At 34.4% G+C, this 25,170-nt stretch overlaps 5 protein-coding genes across 10 annotated transcripts; 3 read left to right on the forward strand and 2 right to left on the reverse strand.

Moving 5' to 3' along the window:
- The first annotated feature begins 1,627 nt into the window (after nucleotides 1-1,627).
- LOC123230126 (V-type proton ATPase subunit B 2) lies at nucleotides 1,628-6,913 on the forward strand. Of its 3 annotated transcripts, none has more exons than XM_044656254.1 (15): nucleotides 1,628-1,796; nucleotides 1,961-2,031; nucleotides 2,464-2,519; nucleotides 2,592-2,690; nucleotides 3,283-3,342; nucleotides 3,622-3,733; nucleotides 3,835-4,043; nucleotides 4,506-4,634; nucleotides 4,797-4,934; nucleotides 5,092-5,242; nucleotides 5,350-5,432; nucleotides 5,875-5,922; nucleotides 6,029-6,082; nucleotides 6,195-6,278; nucleotides 6,408-6,913. In XM_044656254.1, the coding sequence occupies exons 2-15, from the start codon at nucleotides 1,974-1,976 to the stop codon at nucleotides 6,591-6,593; spliced, it is 1,467 nt and encodes a 488-aa protein (XP_044512189.1). In that variant the 5' UTR covers nucleotides 1,628-1,796; nucleotides 1,961-1,973; the 3' UTR covers nucleotides 6,594-6,913. The 3 variants fall into 3 exon arrangements, with proteins under 3 accessions (XP_044512189.1, XP_044512190.1, XP_044512188.1); XM_044656255.1 differs by having other exon boundaries at nucleotides 1,631-1,841; nucleotides 1,952-2,031; XM_044656253.1 differs by having other exon boundaries at nucleotides 1,631-1,796; nucleotides 1,952-2,031.
- Nucleotides 6,914-7,555: 642 nt separating this feature from the next.
- LOC123229753 (RNA pseudouridine synthase 2, chloroplastic) lies at nucleotides 7,556-11,445 on the forward strand. Of its 2 annotated transcripts, XM_044655685.1 has the most exons (8): nucleotides 7,561-7,946; nucleotides 8,042-8,185; nucleotides 8,679-8,906; nucleotides 9,048-9,250; nucleotides 9,686-9,764; nucleotides 10,241-10,416; nucleotides 10,498-10,600; nucleotides 11,060-11,445. In XM_044655685.1, the coding sequence occupies exons 1-8, from the start codon at nucleotides 7,626-7,628 to the stop codon at nucleotides 11,096-11,098; spliced, it is 1,293 nt and encodes a 430-aa protein (XP_044511620.1). In that variant the 5' UTR covers nucleotides 7,561-7,625; the 3' UTR covers nucleotides 11,099-11,445. The 2 variants fall into 2 exon arrangements, 1 of the variants encoding a protein (XP_044511620.1); XR_006504932.1 differs by lacking the exon at nucleotides 11,060-11,445 and having other exon boundaries at nucleotides 7,556-7,946; nucleotides 9,686-9,774; nucleotides 10,238-10,416.
- A 58-nt stretch (nucleotides 11,446-11,503) lies between these two features.
- LOC123229754 (probable prolyl 4-hydroxylase 3) lies at nucleotides 11,504-14,808 on the reverse strand. 2 transcript variants are annotated; one of them, XM_044655686.1, is made up of 8 exons: nucleotides 14,461-14,808; nucleotides 14,301-14,385; nucleotides 13,930-14,027; nucleotides 13,718-13,815; nucleotides 13,258-13,387; nucleotides 12,943-13,130; nucleotides 12,659-12,748; nucleotides 11,504-11,917 (listed from the first exon to the last, which is right to left on the reverse strand). In XM_044655686.1, the coding sequence occupies exons 1-7, from the start codon at nucleotides 14,649-14,651 to the stop codon at nucleotides 12,675-12,677; spliced, it is 864 nt and encodes a 287-aa protein (XP_044511621.1). In that variant the 5' UTR covers nucleotides 14,652-14,808; the 3' UTR covers nucleotides 11,504-11,917; nucleotides 12,659-12,674. The 2 variants fall into 2 exon arrangements, with proteins under 2 accessions (XP_044511621.1, XP_044511622.1); XM_044655687.1 differs by having other exon boundaries at nucleotides 11,504-11,920.
- A 4,338-nt stretch (nucleotides 14,809-19,146) lies between these two features.
- Nucleotides 19,147-20,729, reverse strand: LOC123229071. 2 transcript variants are annotated; one of them, XM_044654645.1, is made up of 3 exons: nucleotides 20,566-20,729; nucleotides 20,269-20,384; nucleotides 19,147-19,564 (listed from the first exon to the last, which is right to left on the reverse strand). In XM_044654645.1, the coding sequence occupies exons 2-3, from the start codon at nucleotides 20,372-20,374 to the stop codon at nucleotides 19,422-19,424; spliced, it is 249 nt and encodes an 82-aa protein (XP_044510580.1). In that variant the 5' UTR covers nucleotides 20,375-20,384; nucleotides 20,566-20,729; the 3' UTR covers nucleotides 19,147-19,421. The 2 variants fall into 2 exon arrangements, with proteins under 2 accessions (XP_044510580.1, XP_044510581.1); XM_044654646.1 differs by having other exon boundaries at nucleotides 20,269-20,376; nucleotides 20,566-20,725.
- A 1,659-nt stretch (nucleotides 20,730-22,388) lies between these two features.
- Nucleotides 22,389-23,482, forward strand: LOC123230048 (uncharacterized protein At1g76070). Its single transcript, XM_044656150.1, has one exon. The coding sequence runs from the start codon at nucleotides 22,533-22,535 to the stop codon at nucleotides 23,304-23,306; it is 774 nt and encodes a 257-aa protein (XP_044512085.1). The 5' UTR covers nucleotides 22,389-22,532; the 3' UTR covers nucleotides 23,307-23,482.
- The last annotated feature ends 1,688 nt before the right edge of the window (nucleotides 23,483-25,170 follow it).

Genomic DNA, 25,170 nt, shown 5'->3' on the forward strand with positions numbered 1-25,170 from the left:
ATTTTAAAGTGGAATAAAAAATTAAAGAACACTTACATGAGTTTGTATGAATGAGTTAATAAATAAAATGATCTGTTTGTAATTTTAATGATAACACTAAAGCAAGCAAGCAAGAGATAATCAATATTTTTTAATTCAAGGATCGGCACTTTCTTATTTACCTGTTAAATTTAATCGTGAAATTTGTTTAATTTTTGGTAATACCGATTTTGTTTGTTAAAAATTAAGTTATTTATTTATTCTTATAAAACTGAAGCTTGAGTGGAACACTGTTATTAGGACAAACATTTGATTTGGGCATGGAACGATCGTTTTCTCCCAGAAGGACTAGATTGGACTTGGACTTGGACTTGGACTTGTCCGCAGTGTCATGGCGCATAGCACGTATATTGGGCCTAATTCATTAACCACTCAAATCGCCAAATGTCCATGTGGATCATGATGAACAAATAATTATACATCAGGGCAAATTTGTGTACATTTATGGATGGAGGTATGTGATTGATTTTGCTTTATATGGACGTGTGACAGACACATAGCAGTCGATGAACCACGTGAGTCATCACACCAGCTGCCAAATCTGAAACTTCCTCGCCCTTTCCTACTTCTTTTATTTTATCATCTTTTTTTTTTTAAATGATTTATTCAATAAACACATTATTAATCAAATAAGTCAAATTCAAATTGTAGTTAGACTTTAATTTGTATTGGACTCACTTGAATCTACCTTTACCTTAAAAACAAGAATTTAACAATAATAATTAACATATAATCAAACACTAAAGAATAATAATTTATATTTAAACTATTGGGTCTAATAAATATGAACAAATTAATGTATAATATATAATTGAATGATTTTAAATTAAAAATAAAATAAATAATTAAATTATCAAATTACATAACAATACATCAGTTTATTTTGATTTTGTTAATATACATGGTTTTATACATGTATAATTATTAAGTAATAAAATAGTTACTAATTTTTTTGTAATTATTATTTTTTAGTATTAAAAAATTATTAAAATAATTTTAATATTATTACAATGTTAATAAATTTAGCTTAACATTTTAAGTATATTTAAGTTAAATAATAACTCTAATAATTATTTATATGTAACAATTTATCCAAAACAATATTAATTTATATCTTTAAAATAATATTCTAACTTCAGTAATAAAAAATTGATTGAATCAAATACACCCTTTATATATTATGCGAAGATAAAAGGTGCAATCATTGTAACATGGGTAATAATATGAGAAAAAAATACATAAAATTATCAGTTTTATAACGAGATCAAATGTAGAATATTATTCCAAGAGTGAGAGTGTATGAGTGGAGTCATATGTGACATTAAAGAAAGAATTAAACCACATAAATTAGTCTAGAGTTAAACTCTTTTATTTTATTATTATTATTTTTTGATAATTTGAAGAATCATATGTTTTATAGGTGCATATAAATATAGTCGGGATATTACATTATAAATATAAATATTTATTATTTGTATAAATAATTTTAAATAAAAAATAAAATATACTTTCTTATATTTATTTATATCTTTCTATATATATAAATATTACAAATAAAATCTATATTACTAACGTGCCATGTATACACTGGTACGTCCCCTGAAAGGTCGCAACTATTTCTGCCTTAACCTCATAAATGATTTGTCCTTTAGTTCTTAATAACTCCTCAAAATCTTGAAAAATAAAAACCTGGTTTCTGTATGCAAAGGAAAACCATCTGTTCCAATCAGAATTGAAATCTCTGCCATTGCGTTAAGGTCTCGATCATCACTCAGTTACTTATTTTCTTAAAGATTTTTAGTGTATGTCGATTTGTTAAAAGTTTTTTTTTTATAAATCTAGCTTCTGAAATACTGTCCATCAGTTTAGTGCTGTGCTTGTTGATTTGTACATACTTGTTTTGATTGTTAAGTGATATCAGATTGGATTTGGAGATGGGAGCGGCTACAAACTTTGTTGACATGGAGGAGGGAACTCTCGAGATCGGCATGGGTGAGTGCTATATTTAACTAAATGGTGTAAATGTCAGCAATTTCGGGTTTTGTTTTAGCGTGCTCTGTAAAACAGCAAAAGTTAAGTTTCCGAAGAGGGTTATGCTGTTCTTCTATTGTTATTTTCATGAATTTTGGCCTTTGATTTGTGATAATGGCGGAAACAGTGAGGATCTTGGAGTTGTTTTCGCCTTTTTAATCTTAAGTGAATGTTATTTTGATTGAGGTACACTGTACTTGTTTCGTGGCTCAAGATTTTAGATGCACATCTTGTAACTTAAAAGGGCAAGGAATTTTCGCTTCCTCATGATAGGATTGGTTGTCTCATATTGGTTTATTAAATCTTCTGATGATGTTCTCTTGTGTCATTTATAGTGTAGTTGATGATTTTGCACATGGTTCTTAACGTTTATTGGGTGATTTCTGTTTTCAGAGTATAGAACTGTTTCTGGTGTTGCAGGGCCACTGGTCATTCTTGATAAAGTCAAGGTAGATTTACCTGTTTTGTCTATAAAAGATAATTTTCCTTAGAAGTTAAAGTCACTATCCAAATTGTTTCAGGGTCCAAAGTATCAGGAGATTGTCAACATCCGTCTGGGAGATGGAACAATGAGACGAGGACAGGTCTTGGAAGTTGATGGGGAGAAAGCAGTTGTGCAGGTTTAATATTTCTTCTGTCTTTGCTTTGCCTGTGTCTGTGTCTGTGTCTATAAGTGCTATACTTTAAAACAGTTTTTTATGCAAATGATATGGACTTATTCAACCACTACTTAAAGTAGACAAGTTAGCATATCAAAAATTAAGTTTCTTCACTTTGGATGACTATTCCTTTAACATGGAGTGGTAGATGATCTTTGTGGTCTAATGTGATGCTGATTTTATAGTTTCTTCTCTTTGGTAAAGTAGTTGTTGGCATAAAATGTGTTTCAGTATATCATCATAACTTTTATAGGCAATATAGTAGTGGGGCTGTTTTTTTATATGTAACACCTTTGGTTTTATTTTTCATCCGATGTAGGTTATCTAATGCTTTGAAGTGTGCAATTGTGTATGAAGATATATATGAAGAATCAATTTGTCTCAGTCTCTTCCTAAAAGCTTTTGTGTGTGTGTGTAATGAGCTTTTGTTTTTGTTTTTTCAATTTTCACTAAACAAAGTCAAAGAAGTTAATTGTAAAATTTAAGATGATTAGGAGTTCATATTTTCCTCAATTTTACATTTTTCCTCTGTATATTTCACTTCTTTTTTCAGGTTTTTGAAGGAACATCAGGAATTGACAACAAATTCACAACCGTTCAGTTTACTGGGGAGGTATTTTCTTTACTTCCCAAACATATTTTGTTAATGTTATAGGGACCTTTTGGTTCTCCAATTGTTAAGCTATATTGTTGACCACTACTAAAGAACATTTAAAACTAAAAACCATTTCATTTGTACTTTCAAGCCTTCAGATATGTGCATGAACTGATAAAAACATAGACATGACTGATACTTTTGATGTCTTTTCTTAGGCAAGCTTTTTCTATTTTTAGATTTGGATATTCAATCATTTTTAAGACCCTTGAGTTGTTTAAAATGTTTATTATGCAGGTGCTGAAAACACCTGTGTCATTGGATATGCTTGGGCGAATATTTAATGGCTCTGGAAAGCCCATTGATAATGGCCCACCGATTTTGCCTGAGGCTTACCTTGATATATCTGGTGATGATGGAGATCACTGAAATTTTTGAATTATGAATAAAAGCCACCAAGCTTATGCAATGACCATAAAGTTATAACTGAATTGTTGCTTGTCTTTACAGGAAGCTCCATAAACCCTAGTGAGAGAACCTATCCTGAGGAGATGATACAAACGGGGATTTCTACTATTGATGTGATGAACTCCATTGCTCGTGGACAGAAGATTCCTCTTTTTTCTGCTGCTGGCCTTCCCCATAATGAAATAGCTGCTCAGATCTGTCGTCAGGCTGGTCTTGTAAAGCGGTTGGAAAAGTCTGGTGATCACATCATGGTATTTAGTGTCTGCCTCATGTCTTCTACTTTAAAGAAACATTTAGCAACATGCTTGGTAGTTGAGCGTGTTTTCTTTTGTGCAAACAGAAGTAGGAACTGATGAATTGAATTTTCATTTTATGAATTCTAAACTGGTAACCATGCAGAATTTCTGAATTCCCTGTTTAAATTTGTGACTAAGTAATGACTTAAAAAATTTTTTTAAAGGGACACTTATTGGAAAATGTTTATAAGGTTGGTATTATATCATGTAAGTTAATATATCCATGTAGCAAGAGCATTATTTCTTGGATATCAGATCAAATGTGTATTCATAGCTATACTTGACATGCTTTCTTCTACTCTTTATATCTGGAACTGAAGATGTTCATTGCCAGAATATTGCTGTTATTATCTTTTTCTGCTTTAGTTGCTGAATTTAGCATGTGATTGTCCTTTGTTATTCTGACTTAATCTACAGGATGGGGAAGAGGACAACTTCGCCATTGTATTTGCTGCAATGGGTGTAAACATGGAGACAGCCCAATTTTTTAAGCGTGATTTTGAGGAGAATGGATCAATGGAGAGAGTGACTCTTTTCTTAAACCTGGTAATTTCAGTGAATGTCTTTAATACTTATTTGGTGAGGTTTGTTCTCTTTGATGACCTTTTCTTCTAAATTTTGGTGAAGGGTCTTTGCTTTATGTTTTTTAACAGTATTGATGTGGTCTCACCCTGATGCAACCTGCTTTCTGACTTGTGTTTTGTGTAGGCAAATGACCCCACCATTGAACGAATTATCACTCCTCGTATTGCCCTCACAACTGCAGAATATTTGGCTTATGAATGTGGAAAACATGTTTTAGTTATATTGACAGATATGAGTTCTTATGCTGATGCGCTTCGAGAGGTAACGAATTTTGAACTTACTTATTGGCGGGCTTCATATGTGTTTTGCTTTATAAAATGACTTTTCTTGCAAATTGAATTTTGAAATTGATCAAGGTACTGATGCATTCTGCAGATATTTTAGCAATGTGATTTACAGCTGTCTTTGGTAACTGCAGGTATCTGCTGCCCGAGAAGAAGTACCGGGAAGGCGTGGGTACCCTGGATATATGTATACTGATTTGGCAACAATTTATGAACGTGCTGGACGAATTGAAGGACGAAAAGGCTCCATTACTCAAATTCCTATTTTAACAATGCCTAATGATGGTATAGTTGTCTACATACCTTAACAGCATGCCAAGATATTCTTAGCACATTATTTCTTCTTGTTATAGTTGTAGATATCATTTTTTATTGTTCTGTTTGTCTACCAGATATCACACATCCTACCCCAGATCTTACTGGTTATATTACCGAGGGGCAGATTTACATTGATAGGCAACTCCACAATCGACAGGTCAGTTGGAAACCAATTCTCAAACCAATGTTTGTCCAGAAGTAGATGTGATGATATTGTCTATAGGGTTTCTATTGCTGTTATTATGATTACTGTTTTTTTTTTTTTTTTGGTTGCATCTGCCTGTGCGAATGAATTATTCAGATTAGTCTGTCATGGTTGAGCTACTGTCTATAATGTGGATAATGTTTCTTTTGTGTTAACCATGTGCACAATCTTCATATTCTTAAATGCTACCATTTGATAACCAGAGAATGCAACATTGTTAGATTAATTATTTTCAAAATTATAGATACTCAGCTCTTATGTCATTAGTTGGATTGAGCTTTGCTGAATGGAGTAATTAACCTTTGAAAAGACACATTTAATAGGAATACCAGCTGTGTCTCTAGCAAAGGTATGTGGAAATGACAATCTACTTATTGAATTTTTTTTTGAACAGATATATCCACCTATCAACGTGCTTCCATCACTTTCTCGGCTCATGAAGGTAAGACTGTTGTAACTGGTAGTTCTTCCTCTCTCCAATTGCGCCGGCTTTATTAATTGAACTTTAGGGAGTTCATGATGGCCATTTTGTTAATGATATTGTTCAGAGTGCTATTGGTGAGGGTATGACTCGTCGAGATCACGCTGATGTGTCCAACCAGGTATAGTTAGTAGTCTGAAGTGATTTTCAGCTGTATGTTTCCTTAGTTCCAGCTTTAAGGCCTTTTAATTATTTCCTGTTTGGTTTCCTTTTTTTTTTTTCCCAATTCCTAGCTGTATGCAAATTATGCTATTGGAAAAGATGTCCAAGCTATGAAAGCCGTGGTTGGAGAAGAAGCACTTTCTTCTGAGGATCTGGTCTCTCTCTATCTCTGTTTCTCTGTATCTGTTGTGCCTATGATTTTCTTAGTAGTATGTGTAATGTTTATATATTTAGACCTCACTGTACCTTATTAACAGAATAAGTTTTTCATTGTGGATCTTCAGCTTTATTTGGAATTCTTGGACAAATTTGAGAGGAAATTTGTGACCCAAGGGGCCTATGACACCCGCAACATCTTTCAGTCACTTGATTTGGCTTGGACACTGCTCCGGATCTTTCCTCGTGAGCTTCTCCACCGTATACCAGCCAAGACACTGGATAATTATTACAGTCGCGACACAGCAAACTGAGATGAAAAAGTGTCTTTCTTTCACTGTTTCAGTCCATTTACGACTTAAAGTCAGTGAGCATGAATTCTTGGTCAATGTTTTACCTCAATTTCTTGCCTGGGCTGCATGACTTTGGCAAAGCAGTATGATTCAGTGCCCTGGCTCTCTGTTCCGTATTACAATACATTTTATTTGTTCTTCTATTTATCACAGCCATGGGAATTTATTGGTCTGAGGTTCCTGAACCTTTTTGTAAGAAGTATAAGTTTCATTATTTTGCCTTTGCCCAGTTGTAATTTGGAAACCATTCTGGCAATCATAATTGAAAATTTTAAACCAAACAGGGGTTTCAGTACCCTGCCTTTGAAATTTACCATACATGCAGATCGTCCTTCCAATCATTGCGCATCAAAATCAAGTCTCTTAATCAGGTTGAAAAGGTGCGCACTAGATAAGTTTATTTCTGTATGTCTGTTCTGTCTTGGTTACACGAATTGGGATTCAACGAACGAGACTAGAATTTCTGGTAGACATAACAGAAGAAATTTTGCATACAAAGTAAGTGTGGGGTCTAGCTGAGTTGAGTGCGAACAAAGGTCAATTTGAGCTGGTGAACTGTAATGTTGAAGAAAAATCTCAAGCCAAGTTAATTTTAAATATCTTCGAGCCTACTAAAAGATAGGTGTTAATTCGGTTAAAAGATTAATTAATAGTTAAATCACTCTTTGTGTGTAAAGAAAAGACTTCATTGAACTAGCTTTTGATTTGATTAATTGTTTAATTTCAATCAATCCAATCTAATAGTTAAAACATGTTTTAACGATTTAATGTTCTTGTGGGTTAAGTGATATCAAAAATAGACAATGCCACTCATCCTACAACTAAGACTGCCAACACTTGTATTTTCAGTTTGTATATACATAATTTTCTATTTATTATTTAAAATATAAGATAATAATTCCACAACAAAATAGTTGGGATTAACACAGACGTATTGTGATTATATAAACCAAGCAGTGACCATACAAAAAAATCAGAGAACGGAACCACAACATGCTCTGCTCTCTGCACTCATTATCTTATTTCCCAGCTCCCTCTACAAGAGCCCTTAAATCCTCTCCTATAATAAACCCTTCTAGGGTTTGTAAAGTCCTGACAGCTCGCTGTTGTTCTAGTTCCAGCAGCAACAAAAACCAAGAACCTGTTACCAACTTCGGCGGCGCCCAATTGGAAGAAACAGTCGATTTAAAAGAAGCAGGCAAACTCAGACTCGACTCGTGGATTTCATCTCGCATTGTTGGAATCAGCAGAGCTCGCGTTCAATCAAGTATTCGCTCTGGCCGCGTCAGTGTTAACGGACGAGTTGTTAACAAGGTAAGTTTGTTGTTATTGTATTTTGATAGTCCAAGTGAGGTGTCAATGTTGAAATTGTAATATTCAGGTGAATTGCGTTATTGTTGACTGGGCAGGCGTCGCATAGTGTGAAAGATGGGGATAAGGTGAATTGCACGATTTCGGAATTGGAACCTTTAAGGGCTGTACCTGAAGATATACCTTTGGATATAGTTTATGAAGACGATCATGTACTAGTTGTTAACAAGCCTTCTCACATGGTAACTATTTGTGTGTACTGAAATTATTTTGTCATTGAACAGGAAATGATTTTTTTTAAAGGAAATTGAAATTGTTGTAAAGCAAAAATTACTCTCTTTTTTAGGAGCAGAATAACTGGGTGTTCCATCAGCACCGTAGTTCCCGATGGGACATTGTCACTGATATTTGCAATGTAGTTCAGTCTAAGGTTGTGGAATTAGAACAGAGGTTTGAGATCACACCCCAATTTTGTGCTATTTGGAAATTGCCTAGTTAAATTTTTGGAGCCAGCGCACTAGTTTCTATCTTTAGTTTTGAGTCTTTTATAACATTTCGTGGGGTTTGCCCTTCATATCTTTGTACTATATTTTTGTTTTATTTAATTCTTAACTTCTCCAAAAAAAAAAAAGAAGCTTAATAATATTTCCTATTATTGACTATTTAGGTTTGAGAGTTATAATTGGTGTTTTGACTATTTACTGATGCTGCAAATGCTTGTTTTTTCATTACCAGGTTGTTCATCCAGCACCAGGCAATGCCACTGGCACCCTTGTCAATGGCATTCTTCATCATTGCAGTCTTCCTACTGTTGCATTTGAAAACCAGGAAGGTCTATCAGATGCTGAGGATATTTCTGATGATGAAGAGTTAGCTTTGAGCATAAGTGCAGCATCATCTGTTCGACCTGGGATTGTGCACAGGTTGGACAAAGGCACCAGTGGGTTGATTGTTGTTGCAAAGGTGAATTTTACCCACTTCTGATAATTTCTCTAAGCTTTAGCAGTTGGTAATCTATTTAAGGTTGCCACCAATGGTTGAATTTCTGGTTAGCTTGGTATTCACTTTCGTTGATCATCTTAACTAATTACATGTCAATGGCAGGATGAACATTCTCATGCCCATCTAGCGGAACAGTTCAAGCTGCACAGTATCCAGAGAGTGTACATCAGTCTTACTTGTGGAGTGCCTTCCCCATCTTCTGGACGCGTTGAGGTTCCAATTGGTCGTGATTCAAACAACCGGATTCGCATGACTGCTATACCTGGACCAATCAAACATGGACAGGCTCGTCATGCTGCTAGTAGGTGAATTATGCTCCTTCGCCATCGTAATCATTTTATTACTAAGTAGTTGTACTGATTGCCAGACTTTATTATGTTCTCTTTGCTAGTTAACCAAATAGTTTGGTTGGTAAAGATACCCATTTGATTTTGAAGTTTACCATAAAATATGTAAACTAATTGGAATTGAGATTGAGGCAGGAATACAAATTTTGTAAAATGCAGTTGTGGTTGATTTAATAATTTTTGCTTAATAAGTAAAGGAAATGACACAGGAAATGAGGACACTGTAACTTGAATAAAAGTCTATTCTGAGGGCAGTTATGTTTTATTCGAACCCATTTTAGCAGGAACTAATTCTATGTCATCCAATAGAATATGGATAATTCTCTGAGAGATTACACTTCACAAAAGAAAACATTTCACAGTTTTTGATGATGTTGGATGAACCTTTATCAGGTACAAGGTAATTGAAACTCTTGCTGGTGGTGCTTGTGCACTGGTGGAGTGGAGATTAGAAACTGGACGCACTCATCAGGTACTGCATGGTATATAAATTTTTAGCCAATTTTTTCCCAATAATGACGAAAATATTAATTGTATTGATAATAGGTTGTTACTTTTGTCAGATTTTTCACCAACATATACTTTGCCTAGTGTAGTTTGTGTAAACCGCAAAGAAGTAATGTTAAGCTTAAAAGAAATATAATAACCATTGGAGCCATCTGCTTGTCAAAAACAGCTTTTGTCTACTTATGCTCATTATTAAAAAGTAGAGGTGAAAAGGGTAGAAAAGAATCTAGAAATGATCACCTTAGTCTTCTATGCACTTCAGGTTAAGTGAACTGATTAAAGAAGTAGCACCACAAAGTCTTTGCATTCTATTTAACGTTGAGAAGACATCTAGTTTTTGCCTGTTGTCATTTATATTACTCTGCTTTAAATCCCAAATATTAAAAGCTTTTGACTTTATAGTTTATGCTCTCAATTCCTCATTTGCAATTTCTATAGTAGATCCGTGCACATGCAAAGTACATGGGAATTCCTCTATTGGGCGATGAAGTGTATGGAGGGACCAAGAACATGGCCATGTCACTGCTTCGGCCCAGAACTTCACCTAGCTGTCATGGTGAACTCTTGAAGTTGGTGTCTGGATTAGAGAGGCCTTGTCTCCATGCTTTTGCTCTGGGGTACATAATAATGCTATCTCTATCATTTACTTCACATTTAATTATGTGGTTTGCCTTAAGATTATTGCTTTGAATTCGTAGGTTCACACATCCACACACACTGGACAATATACACTTTTCACGCCCACCACCTCCTGATTTTGCTGAGGTTTTGAATCAACTGCGGGAAATTGGCACCGAAAAGGTATTGGCCATCCAATTTATTATACATGTTCAGAAATTGTTTACATGTCTTAAATCGAAATGCTTAAACTCGAATTTTTGGATTGTCTCAAATTTGGCTTGTTATATGAAAACTATTCCAATGCTTGATTCTTATTTGGCTTATTTGATCTGAACTTGAACAGTTCGGATCAAATTTAGCCCTAGTTGAGAAGGATTTTCGTTGTTTCCGTGATTCAATTAAAATAAGCCCTAAACTTAACATTTTACACATTAACCCAAGCCCATGTTGGGTTGAGTTTTTAAATCGAATCTTGCCCAGTGATGGGCTTTTGGTGAAACTTGTATACTGATAGCAAAGTTAAAAGAGTGTTCCATGGTGAACTCTATGGCTATTCATTTTCCATTTAATGTTGTGATTAATGATTGGAGAAAATGATTCTTAGAACTTGGTTTTTGCTAACAATATCCTGATGTGCAGCCTACAAATTGGAAATTAGAAAGAAAGCACATGGTGTAAGAACCCAAGACACTGCATTGACCTACGGAAGTGGCTGACACAGCATGTTTGGGTCTGAAGTACACTTCTAGCTTGATCATTTCTAGATACTCCTGAACAAAAGCTTGTCACCAGTGCTGCAGATGATCATAGTCGTGCTTTGATTCTCTTAAATGGAAGCAAGCTTGTGCCCATATTGTCCCAGAATTTAAAGCACCATTCATGGATTTACATATTCGCAAACAAAGATGACTTTGATTTCATGTCAGAAAAGAAAGCGCAATGCTTCAATATCATTTTTTCTATTTACTGATCAACATGACTTTCTTATTAAGAAGGTGGGCATTGCCCTGATAACTTTGTTACAATTTTTTTAGAGTTCATCACATTCACAAATTTAGTAGTTGAGAGTTCAGGGAGCTTGGATCCCAAAAAAATCGAACTCCAATTAACTCACTCCAAAGTAGCATGTAACAAGATCAATAAACATGAAGGTATCTGCACATTCCCAAGAATAAATCATGTGGTTCAAAAGCTAATTTGTTTGTTCACACTAATCTGTCAACAGATCACTAACAACCTAATTCCTATTTTCCAATAGTTTTATAAGTAGAAGAGCACATCCTCTGAATCACATTTCATTTTCCTAGATGAAGGATGGGGATTCTTTTAACCTAATTGGCCGGAGTAAAGATGAGGGAAACCGTCATATACAGAAATAATGTCACCTCAGTTGTAATGAATAAGAAAAAGGAAGCGTGGAGGCGTACACCTGAATGTTCCTTCCATTAACCACACAAACTAAAAGCAAAGAACTCCAGAGACAGATGTCTTTAAGTCCTGCTGGGAAGACATAGTTGAAGAAATCTTATCAATGTAAGTAAAAAAAAAAAAAAATCCAAGTAATTTGGCAACATGCAACAGGTTTGCATTGTACAGTGGCAAAATGCAATCAGGAATGAATAGAAAATTGAGTAACCAAAATAGAAGAGATCTCATTTGTAAGGCAACAACTACAACAGTTGTTTGCTTATTCATGCGTAAATATAGGTCACAAACATAATAACATTAGTTTGTTTGTGAGGGAAAAAGATATGGAAAGCACTGGTTAAATTCTCAGATTTTTCACAGTAATCGTGAGCAAACAGAAGCAATGAGAGCAACAGCGATTCCATATAGCCTCAAAATGACATATTATTACAATGAGTGTCACAAAGCCTATAGGTTCTGTATTTTCCAAGCAAGTATTGCTAACTACCCATATAAATCAACACACTCACTATTTCAGTAGCCACTAACCATGCTTTTTAGAAATGTAAGTTTTTGTTCCTATAATTCCACTTTGATGGGCTGTAGTCAAGAAGATACTGTTTTAGCCTATAGTAAGAACTTGTTCAGTAAAAGCAGCATGCACATCCGTAAATGTATGTGTTATTCAGCATGTTTTTGGAAACAAAATTGAGCCAACAATTTTAACGGGAATGTATTGCAACAACATATTCACAAGCATCCTAGAACACCATATAATTTGAAAAGCAGCAACCTTACATAAACTTTACTTGTTTTGGCAATGAGAATTACCTTTATAGTTAATAGTTCAGACTTTGTACTCATGGAGATGCATCCACTTTGTAGATGACCATTTGTTCCCTCTAATTACAGGGCAACCACCTAACAATCAGCCAAGAAATGATTTTAACTCAGCCATAACATTGTGTTGGTGAATGAAAATCAATTGCTAAAAAATGTAATATAAATTGCAAGTGTAAGTGTTTCATGCTAGAAGGAGACAATAGAGGCAAACACTTTTCTTTTTTTTTGTGGCGAAAGCTACACAAAAATAGAGAAAATGCAGAATTTCTAACCATGCAAACTTGAAGGATCTAACGTGGCATCAGGTCTCATGCTCCAAAATAGCAACGCATCACCCATTTTTGGTTTTATAGAGAGACCCTGTCTACCACATTCAGACAACTCATTCCACCATGGCACAGAGCTGAAATTTGCTTTGGCAGCAGGAAACACGGTCTCACCCCCTTCTTCAACATCTGACCTGCAACAGCAGTAGAAAAAAAATAGAAAGGTAAACATCAGCTTTTGGTACAAGATGTAACTATATAAATAATTATGGTACAATATGAACAGATCCAGGGATGTTGGCAAAGACAATTAACTCTTACAAATACATAAGAAGAGTGGCTATCCGTTGCCCTCCATTCTTAATGTTGAACTCATCAAGAAAGTAATCATAATGAGCATCATATTTCTGTCCAACTTCATAGTGGAGGACTTGAAGTCCTTCTCCATGCTCTGTAGAATGTAAAGTTTGCTTAAACAAACAGGAATTTCATGAATTGAAAAACCAAATGGTGATAGCCAAACAGAGTTTTACAGGTATTATTTGGTTCAGAAACATTGATCAAAGAAAAATCATAAACTCAAAGATAATGCTAGGGAAAAAAATAACAAAACACTTTATGCATTAATCTAAAAGGCAGAAGAATGCAATATGGAAAATGGAGTAAGCCAAGTGAACAAAACACTATTGTTTAGTAATAAAACAAAAGAAAATTTAATATAATTTGCAAGAGCATCTTCAATCTTATGTAGCCGAATTTAGATAAATATATAGGCTCTTACCAGCAGGAATGAAAGTGAAGTCTGCAATCCGCTTTTCAATGTTCTGAATAACTCTATCCTGTCCTCTCCTCAGAAACATACCAGAGCTTGTACGCACCCTGCAGACAAGATACCAAGTTCCTTACTTGAGTTTTTTTTTTTTTTGGGGGGGGGAAGAAAAATACTGTAAACCCTCGTTTTTTTGCTTTATTAAATCAGCAACGAAAGCAAACCTGCTATCTTTACTCCGACCAGTTTTGCTATCAACAACAGTTGATTTTGCCATATGAGGTTTAGCAAGATTTATTAGGTAGTCACATTCCGCCTTGGACTGCACAAATTTGTATGGGGAAAGTCAATTTTTCTACAAACATAAAGGCTTATATCGGAATCCAAACTTCAATATATGAACTTAAAAAGAAATTAACACAATCCAACCACCCCCTTATGGTAAAAATCCAGATTTTTCACAAGTCATATGTTAAATCAAATTGGTACAGAGATCAATAATCTTTCAAAAGTACAACATAAAATTTAAAAAAAAATAAAAATTGATAAACAGAACAACAAGCATTAACAGAAAAAAGAAAAAAACGAAACTGACCAAGAAATTATGATAGACAAAAGCTCTAGGCTCCCAAGAAATGACTTCAGTCCATTGCTCTCTAATCTCCTCCGTCTTATTACGTCTGCAATCAATATCCCGCCATTGAAATACAAGGGAGAAGGAATATAAAAAGTGAATAAAGAGAATCGACGCATACTTTTCAATGGTCAGGCGCCTGTAGAAGCTGAGATCATTTGGCGGAGAATCATCGTCGCCTATAGGAAGAGAAAAAATCCCCATAGCCAAAAGCATCAAAAGAACAACTGTTAGCATGAATAGCATTGACAAAACCAGCGTCAGCGTTGACAATTTCTTGGCTTGCAACCGAGAATGCCTCACTTTCGCCATTAATGAAACTCCTCAAAACCCTAATACAGCTATTTACGAACTCAGACTCCAATCGTCGAATACTACAATTCTACAGACTTCCAGAAATCAGTTAAGTCTTTTACTCTGTAAAGGTAGAGCTGAGAATTTATACCAGAGATCCCTGAACCAATAAACCAGCATATATGCAATTTTGAAGAAAAAACAAAGAATATGAAGTTTGGTGGAAATGAATTGACTAATTTACCCCTAATGCAGTGAGTACAAGAAATTCGGTCAGTCAAGTCGGTTGGCAGGCAATTTCGTCATCCTCTCTGTGCCTGATTTAAGTTGCCAAATATTGTGGGCAGGGCAGCACAAGGTTTTTGACGGGGCCTTGAAAATAATAAGAATATCTTATTGGTTTCTCCTACAATGTAATTTCATTTCATTCAATTCAGATTGGTTTTGTGTTTATATGAATACTGTTTATTTTCAATCAACCTTAATTTAATTTCTAAACTAATTTAAAATATAATATTATATATTTATTCTAAGTTAAAGTTTTTGTCCATCGGAAACTAAGTTCCCTCTCTTAGTTAGTCCAAATAATGTTGCACAATTTTCTCGTAATAAGGAATTCGACTAGAATGATATGTATTATTATTATTATTTTTAATCTCTCTCAAGAGTCAAAACAAAAAAAACTAGACAAGGATCTCAGACAAATCAAGGCAAAGCATCATATTTTGCCAGGCCTAAAACTTCTCCAAGAAATCTGTCAATAAGCTTTCTGATTTTCTTAACAACATACTTGTCAATAAACTCGAAAATTCCTTCATATGGGATCTCAAAATCCAGGTGGTCTTCTTCTCCTACTTCCCTTCCATTTGAAGTCCCTGTTGTACCTCTCCTCAAAAGCCTGTCTCCGGACTGCTTTCTGTACATGCTGTGACTTTTGGAGAACGGTGGAGATGGAGTCTTCCATGGCTGTAATTCAATCAAATCCTTCAATGGCATAAGGGTTGGTGGATCATCAGAGATCGTCATCTTCTTCTTCTTCTTCTTCTGAACCTTCAAAGATTGGTCCTTTCTTATCTTCAGAAAAAAAGAATAATACAAGGTAGGTTGTTATGAAAATCAAATGAATTGCAACAAAATTTATTGTTATGATTTTTGCAATGGCTGGATTTCTATGTATGCATGGTGGTTTCCAGTACAGAATATTCTTTATCTTCTTTCCAAATATAAATTGGCCTCTCTTTCAGTCTCCAATGTTAGTCAAAATTTCGTTTGACAGTACAGAGATTTATGAGGTACAATTCAGTGCAAGCAATAACGAAAACAAAACATCCTTACAATTCAGTACAGAAATTTATTGTTAACGGAATTTTCATCTTAAAAATCTAACATTTGAATTCTTCTTAGGCTCCACGACTACTATTCCTTTTGATACAACAAGTGGTATAATTTTTTTTTATATGACTATTTTGTTATTGAACGCTGCTTATCACATTCTTGAACAAACTAGATAATGAAAAAATTCAACAAAACAAAAAATCACACTCAACGATAAAAGAAAGAACACTCGAATTCATTTTAGTTCACACAGAGTCAATGCTACATCAGAATTCTTATTCACAAGAAAAACCCTAAAGCATTACGTCTTATAGATGAAGTTGCAACTCAGTTAGAAAACAGTTTGTCTGTCCATCAATGATCTGTTTTACGTCAAGCAATACGTGGAGTAACTATAGATATAAAAGTGAAAGTAAGATGTGTAAGCGGATCGACTCATCAAATTCCCATTTAAATGGGATCCATACAAGGAAAATTACTTGTCCTTTTTTGGTTATTTAGCCTGAAAATGTTTGGGTTGAAATATGGTTTTCAAATTAAGTTCCGAATTAGTGGATGCTAGCAAAGGAAGTGCTCATGCCGTACGTGAAAAGGAAGTGACTCAAAAGAATGGCAAAGGCAAATAAAGCTTTTGCACATTTTCGTTAATCCATGAACAAGGTCTATATAAACACATACATCAATGGATCTATACATCTCAATAGGAAAAAAACGTAGACATAGAAAGAATTGGAATTGATCATATACTTCTCGAAACACATAAGAAGGAAACGAAAACTTAAACATAAATCATGGATTAACTAAAAGCTTTCGAGGACTTGCTTAAGAGTAAAAAGAAGGAATTTCATGTAAATATTCTGGAATAAGTTTTAATCCTATTTATAGAGATTCCATAAACGTTCTATTCCAAAAATAAGAAGTTTGAAACAATTGGGATTTATTCCTGTTGGTGATACAGTCTACCTCTCCAACAATAACATACACACTATCTATAACCCATAAGTAACACTGTACACCAACTGGAATGAGTTCAAGGACGAACTCAAACTAGGCATTATGCCTTCACTCCGAGCTCAAACCGACTAGTAGCTTGGCCTTTTCACTTGGATCAAATCCAAATCCACCCTACGTATACTGCATGCATGGCAGAATCTATCAAAAATATATATGGCGCAAAAAAGCCGGCCCCATGAGACTACGTACCTTCTGACGCATTCGAACTTCACGGTCTCCATCATCTTCTCCAAGAACTAGAACAACTTCTTCCGAAGAAATTCTATCTCCATCTTCATTGAAGGCTTTCTTAGCCTTGACCTGTCGCATCTTTAAGTTTCCAGGATATGTTGGCAAAGTTGGAGTTCCCTTTGGACAGAGTGGCGTCAACTTCTCCAGGGAGACAGAGTTTGAATGATCAGCGTCTTCCATTGTTAAATATGGACGATATTCAATACTTCTGAGTGATGCAAAGAATTGACAATAGGCAAATAATATATATATGCTGATAGAAGTAATTTGAGTCCTTGTATGTATGGAAGGTAATGGCAAATTTTTTTCAGGAAGTCGGGGTTAATATGTATTCAATATCTTATATGAATTAAAATTCCTTGGCATATAAGGAAGGGTAGAATGCACTCTTGAATCCAAGTCCTAGTAGGAATTAAATTGCCATAAGGATAATTAAATAATTCAATTTTGGTAGGAGATCTCATTTACATTACTATGTAATTACTATTAACCACAATTTCCTACTCTCAGTCAAACATGATTAGATTCGATTCAAATTATTTAAATTTAGATTGAATAAGTAAAATTCACCAAAGAAGCCGGAGATGAAAATTCGTCAAAGAATATGAATTTATTAGTAACTTGATTTAGTAAATAAGCTTTATTCAATTTCAAGCTAAGATTATCTTTATTTTGTGTCGAACACCCAATTGAATCAGGGTGGCTCAGACCATGCCGAGCCTTACCTATCGGTTTTGTATTTCTTTGTGAATTTTGCCTGATGTTTTAATTTTAAACGAAAGAAAAGACAAATCAGAAATTTTAGTGGCTTCAAATTTGGCCGTCGACAATAAACCGGACAATTACTTAGTGGCCAGTATTTGTCTTGACATCCTTATGCCTGTGATTGTTTGTGCAATGTGTAAACTCATAAATTTTGACATTTCACTTAATATTAAAAAATATTCTTATCAATTTAATTATTAAATATATAATTTAAATTACACTTAATCAAAATTAAATTTTGTTTGGCGATCACGTATATCTATGTTCATTATCAGATTCAAGTCTCAACTACTTGTAATATTTTAAGCTGACATTAGCGTGGCGGTTGAACTGGGCTCTGCTCTCGCTTAAACCGACCAATCCAATTCAAGTTTCAAAATCATGCTTGTAACAATTATGTTGGTGATTTGCCTGTTCCAAATTTTCAAAGTTGGGACCCGTTTAATTTTGTTCTCTGTGGTATGACATATAATTTAAACCCGTCCTTCCATAACCTAAAGACGAGGAACAGGGATATTTCGGGTCAAATGCCAGAAGTTTTTAAGGGCATCCTAATAGAACAAGGTACGTTCATTAGCAGGTGGGATAAAATTGCATACACCATACAACAGTAAACACATTCATAAACTTAAAAAAATGATAAAATTGCTGAAGCTTTCCCTTGCAAAACCAGCAAGAATGATAGATACAACTACTGAAACTGCTGTGATGAACAACCTGACACAGGTTCTTGTTAGGCTGGTAGGACTTCGAAGGCTTTGCCAGAGTAAGTAAATGAGGAGAACTGGTAGTGCTGTTGATACAATCACGAATTATTTTCTGATTGAAAGTCATTGTAAGGATGATAATCTACTAAGGTTCTTCATGAATGGTTAAGAAAGCTATTAGCCCCAGTGCATCGTGAAGGTAATGGATGTGAACAGAGCTTACTGGGCACATGCTAAGTTGAAGGTGTTTATATGTGAGTCCAATATTTAGATGCAGATGTTTGCTGAAGCCAAATCAATTCACAAGGTTTTCAAACTGAGGAAGGAAAAGGTTCATAATTCATGCTGGTACTTGTCCTTTCCCCAATTTTGAAAGTGGCTTTATCATAATTTTGTTCTCTTTGATCTCCTAAGTAATTTAATCCCATCCTCGCATAACTTACTGAAGAGTAACAAGGATATTTGGGATCAAAATCAAATGCATGCATGATTGCATGTATTACAGCCACTGTAACAAACCAAGGTAACAGGACAGTTTAGCAGAATGGATACAATATCAAGATCACAACAATAAGCACATTGATAATCCAAGATAAAAAGGGGAAAATACCAGTTCCAATGAAACATACAGAGACTAAAACTGCAAAAAGTGCAAAAACAGAACTCTAACCTTCGCAGCCTGCCATTTCTCTATATTCCATCAGTTTCATGTCCATGGACATTCCAAATGCAGTTTCTAAGAGTGACCCTGCATGTCAAGCATCTCATTCAGACCTTTTAGTCTCTCTAAACCTTCACTAATCAAGTATCGAATCTTCTGTTTGTCGTTGCAGTCACGATGTTTCTCCATCTCTTCTCTCATTGTCTGCTTCAATTCAGCTGTGAATTCAAATGCAATGACATAAATCCATTAGGATTTACAGAACATGTCCAACAGGATGCAAGTTTCATAATCAATAACACCAACTTGTTCCATTGGAGAGAAGAACTAAAAAAATCTGCATCAATTTTAAAAGTAATACTACATGTATTAACAAAATTGGTATATACGGTTATTAACACTGACATTTCATTATGTAATTAGGTGAGTCAATTATTTATTTTTCTAATTTAAAATCATCAAATCAGATAATAATTCGTCAGTTTTTAGCACTTGCTATAAACTATTTTATTAATATATTAAGTATTATTGAAATTTTAATAAAACCAAAAAGTCTGAAACTCTAGCCCAGCTAATGTGTTGCAAAATAGTCTTACAGTTTACCTTGACAAAATTTTTCATTACTTAATATGGCTTTGGCCATCTTTCATAAGTCTTCTAAATAGGGGTGGATATGATTCCAGCTAAAGCTTCTCTAAGTCAGTGTACAGTATGGTCAGAAGGTTGTTGATGGGATTAACAGTGTCACTGGCTAGGTAAACAGTATCACCGGAAAGACAAACAAACTGAACAAGGGATTTGAGCCAAACTAGTTCATCTCAAATCCACCCCTACTAAGAAGCAGAATTAGTTGCCTGGTCATATCCATCATTAAGATAGTTCTTACTCAAATGAATGATTCTATCAAATATGTAAAATTCACCTCTAGCTTGTTCAGGGGCTCTTCGAGCCGTTCTTAGAGCTTGTCTGTACAACTTCAACACTCGAGCACGGATAATAAAATCCTGCAAATCAAAGGAGAGAACCATAACTGATTCTCTTCCGCAGTTATAAAATGCTCAAAACTCAGTGTGTGCCCAAAATGCAAATCAATTGAAGCCTAAAATCAAATGTTCGAGAAGAAAACTATATGTTCAATAAAATTAATCGTACAACAAGGGCTTCATTTGGCCATGAATAGATACACATTATACACAAAAATTATGACGTATGAGCGTACCTCAGCCTGAACGGAGATCAATATTATGAAAGTGATGCTAGGGTTTCACCATTGAATCGAGGCTTGGAACTTGGAAACGTAAAATGGCGTTAGAAGAAAACGCTGTCGTTTTTACCTTCACAGCTGAAGTGAAACACCATGTGGTTTCCCTAAAATGTTTTTACCCGCTGAGGTATGGTTAATAAACATAGGCCCCTGTTATTAGGATTATTCGTTTTGGTAATAAATCGTAGTTCGTACCGAAAATGTTTAAATTGAATTCGAATAGACAAAACCCAATTCGAGCATAAATTCATAGATTAAACTCATCTTTATAAAATAGTTAAATTTAAATTAAGTTTTATTCAACTTAAGTCCACTTATAAATGAAATTATACTTATAATTATCTTAGTTCAACTATTCAAATTCTAAGTGCAATTCCATTTTCTAAAGTTGGCTCTAACTTAGCTCACAACTATTATAAAAATGCTCAAATTAAACTTTAATAAATTGAATTTGATTCAAATCGAATTCATTTTTACTTTCATTTAAACTACTTATTGAAGTTGAAAAAGACCTTAATAATCTCTTTTTCACAAGCCTTGCAACAATTTGTTACCCACACCACCATTCACACACAACATCCTCCTCCTTTGCCATGGAAACATTCTACCTTACAATCTCATACCACTGCATCTCACTCCTAATAACATATCTTACATATCTATTATTAAAAAATATTATATATACTTATTTTAGATACATAATTATATATACTATTTAAAATATATTCATATAGTTTTATTACACATAAGTGTATTATAATTATACTATTTAAAAGTATATAATTATATATATTATTTAAAATAGATACATATTTATTATATACATGTATATATATATTTAAATATTTAAAATAGATATATATAGTTTTATAATCCATAATTATCCAAACATTTTGGGCACACCATAAAACAAAATAACCATTACACAAAATTATTAAATTAAAAAAAAGGACAAATTTCACTCTTAAACATCATTTTTAAGTACAAAAATATTTTTCATAATGTTAATCATGTCTATGTGAAGACAAAGAAACATGTGTGTCTATATATATATATATATAGAATCATCAATTTCTAGATTTTTTAGTTAAATATTTGCCATTCGAGACCCATCTTAATGTGAAAAATGTGTATTTTGTAAGACTTGTGAAATGCATAACACAATGTAAAGATGAATCTCCCATTCCACACTAAATTTAAAAGTGAGCAAGTTAGGTTATTTTGTAATTTTTAGCAACTGCTTATGAGTAATGAATAAGGTTAGATTTGATTCAAATCAAATCCAAATAAAAATTTGAATTCAATTAAAAAATAATTTAATTTTAATTAATTTTAACTTAAATATCTGGATTAATTTAAACTCAATTTCTTTCATTTAAATTTTAATTAAAAATGAAATAACTTGGATTGAATCACTCGCTAGACATCAATACGGTGGGAATAATGAAGAGCCTTAAAACCCGCATGATTCATGTCTTCATTGTTTGGAATAATATTATTATTGTTGGCACCAAAATTTCAACATGGTGGACCATATCTAGATTAAGCAGCTCTCCAAATTTAGTGCCGCCAGAGCAGACGCAAATTAGTCCCATGGTACAATTTCCTATTCAAAGCACAACATGATTACAACAAGTCAATCCAATTTAATAACAAAATGGTTACCATCGTATTATTCTGACCAAGTATAGGCATTTGTTTTGGATATAATTGGATAATTCAAAATTTTTGCCCGCTGAGGAAGAAGACAGGCAAGCTGTGTTAATATAAATGAAGCATAGGAGGGAGGGCGGGCGGGCTATCTAGCTCAGTCGACTGCATACCATTTTCTTCTTTGACCATATCTTCCGTCTTCTTGCAATTTTCATACAAGTGTATGTATATATAAGTTGAGCAAGTAAGGAGATTCAGAGATTTCAGATATGGAGAAACATACTAAACCCAGATCCAATATCTTAAAATTTCTACCAAAAGCTGCCTCTGCTGTTACCTTTCAAAATCCTCCTTTCAGCCCAGGTAAAGATAAGAGGCCAGATATCCACATAAACAAGCTCAGAGCTCATACGGGTAAAGGGTTCTCTGGTCCGATCATATCAATAATTCCTGATGAAGCTCGGAGGAAGTCCAAGAATGAAAGCTTTGAAAACCAGGAACCCACTTCGCCGAAAGTTTCGTGCATGGGCCAAATCATAAAGCACAAGGCCAATCATCAGAAGAAGAAGATGAGTCATAAGAAATCTGCGTCGCTTCCTAAGGATATTAAGCCGGGAGCAGTATCTTCTTCTCCACGAGAGGTGAAGAAACAGGCATCAAAGTTTAGGAGACTCTTCAGCGGTGTGAAACCAGCAAGAAAATCTGATGTTTATGATGATGATCATGATCAGAAACAACCACATTCGGCACCCGCTTTGAGTCAGATGAAAAAGTTTGCCAGTAGTCGTAATGCTTTTTCCAATTTTGATTGGATGGCTCAGCAGATTTCACCGCTGGAATCCGATCACCGGAATTATTATTCTGACGAAGAAAAAGGAAACAGTGATGATGAAGAAGAAGATCATATCATTCCATTTTCTGCACCTATAACGGTAGGTGGAGACGTAGCTTTGCAGCCAAGGAAAGAAGTTAATTTGTGGAAAAGAAGAACAATGGATCCTCCAAAGCCTCTTCAATTGAATACGATGGTCAGAGCAAACTGATCATGTACATTCTTCATTAATTTTTTTTACTGGGTTCTTCTGTTTTGTTCATCTTAGATTTTGTTATGTATATATGTGTGATGCGATACGAAGATCAATTCTGAAATTTGCTTGATATATCAAATCACATTCATCAATGGATGCTCAAGCAAATCTGAAAATGTTTTTCTTTTGAATCATCCTGTGGAGCTTTTGAATAAACTGCTTGATCTATGGAGCCATCTGATGACATTGCTTTGATGGGCACATAGTAGATCACTTAGTGGCATCGGGTACTTTTCGTTATGGATTTCATTGGTCTCACAGTTTTGCCCATGGGTGAGAGACACAATTGGTTTATATTAACCCAAAGCTCTCGGTTTAAGTTTAGAAGTAAGAATTTTTACATCAATACACCTACAATAGAGGGGTTTAGAGAAACACCTAACATTATCCTCACAAACACACCATTATTAATGTTGCATCGATTTGTACATGGCAAGCTGTGAGATTTTTAACATCAAAACTGCCAAAATCAAATAGAACTTGTCAATTCATCAGGTAAATTATATAATTTTCTTGTTAGGTAAGCAGAGCAATTCCAATATGAATCTTAAAGCACAAAAACTAAAATGGCATCAGGTAAATTATATAATTTTCTTGTTAGGTAAGCAGAGCAATTCCAATATGAATCTTAAAGCACAAAAACTAAAATGGCTTCTTTGTCAGACAAAGTCATTTGCTTTAATTTATGTATCCCAAAAGAAAAATGGGTTTATGTCATCAATTTAAAAGTTTCTTGGAGGGCCAGGAGGGGTATGGCTATATTGCTGGAGACAGGAGTGGATTAAGCCAAATCAAATTTGTTCGAATTGGTGAATAATAATATTAGCAAGGTGAACAATAACACCAAATAAAAACAAAGTCATCAAAGAAGGAAATAGTTCATCAATAAAACGAGTTCTTACATTGACGTCAATTTCAAGTCGAGGTCAAGGTCGACAAGCAAAAAATTGCTTTAGCTAAAGTTTAACTTGTTTGAGATGAATATGGAATGAAACCTCAGCTCGAATCTACCTCTAAGATTGAATCCATCTCAAACAGGAGAGAGAAAATAAGGCGCTGCCGCGTTATTTGTTTAAACAAAAGTTGCAGGGTGAATGGCCTTTAGGCAGTAAAACAACTTTTATCTTGAGTTGATTCGCTGGTATACATTATTCATCATTTTTTTAACTTTTGATAAAGAAAAAGCTAGATCTCTGTAGGTATGAAATTGTGTTGACAATGAACAATATTTCAATACTAAATTTGAATGTTTGTAAATCTTCTTTTTTTTCTTTTTTTTTTTTCTCAAGGAATGTTTGTAAATCTTCTTGTATTGGGATCTCTAGTTACAAATATCCACGCCCTAAAAGCTAGCATGTGAAAGAGTACAACTTTAGAACCATTACTTTGACGCACGGTCCATAATGCTTCAACCTCACATCAAGAACAAGCAGCTTATCGTGATCCTCCTTGTGCTCTTCGATTATCTTCTCAACATCTTCCCTGCAATGCAATTGTACCACAGCTGAATGATTACACGCTGATCCGGGCCAATATTCTTCTTCTTCGTGAATTTTCTCTACATTTTTATAAAAGTTGAAGTGTGGAACTTTGACTATCTTGTCTCTTTTACAAAGTTCTCTAGTTTTCTCTACAGCCGCATTGCTTGCCAAGATCAACCATAAAAGGGTACAGTTTACGGCTTTTGGCACTGTGACCAGCATCTTATTCTACTACATTGAGCTTGCTATTGGCCTCTTTTTAAGGCTTCATCAAATTCTTCTATGCTGTGGATGTACTCTTTCATCACTGGCAGTTTTTTCAGTCCCGGGTGCCAGTG

Source organism: Mangifera indica, chromosome 11, assembly GCF_011075055.1.
Source record: "Mangifera indica cultivar Alphonso chromosome 11, CATAS_Mindica_2.1, whole genome shotgun sequence".
Lineage (NCBI taxonomy): Eukaryota > Viridiplantae > Streptophyta > Magnoliopsida > Sapindales > Anacardiaceae > Mangifera > Mangifera indica.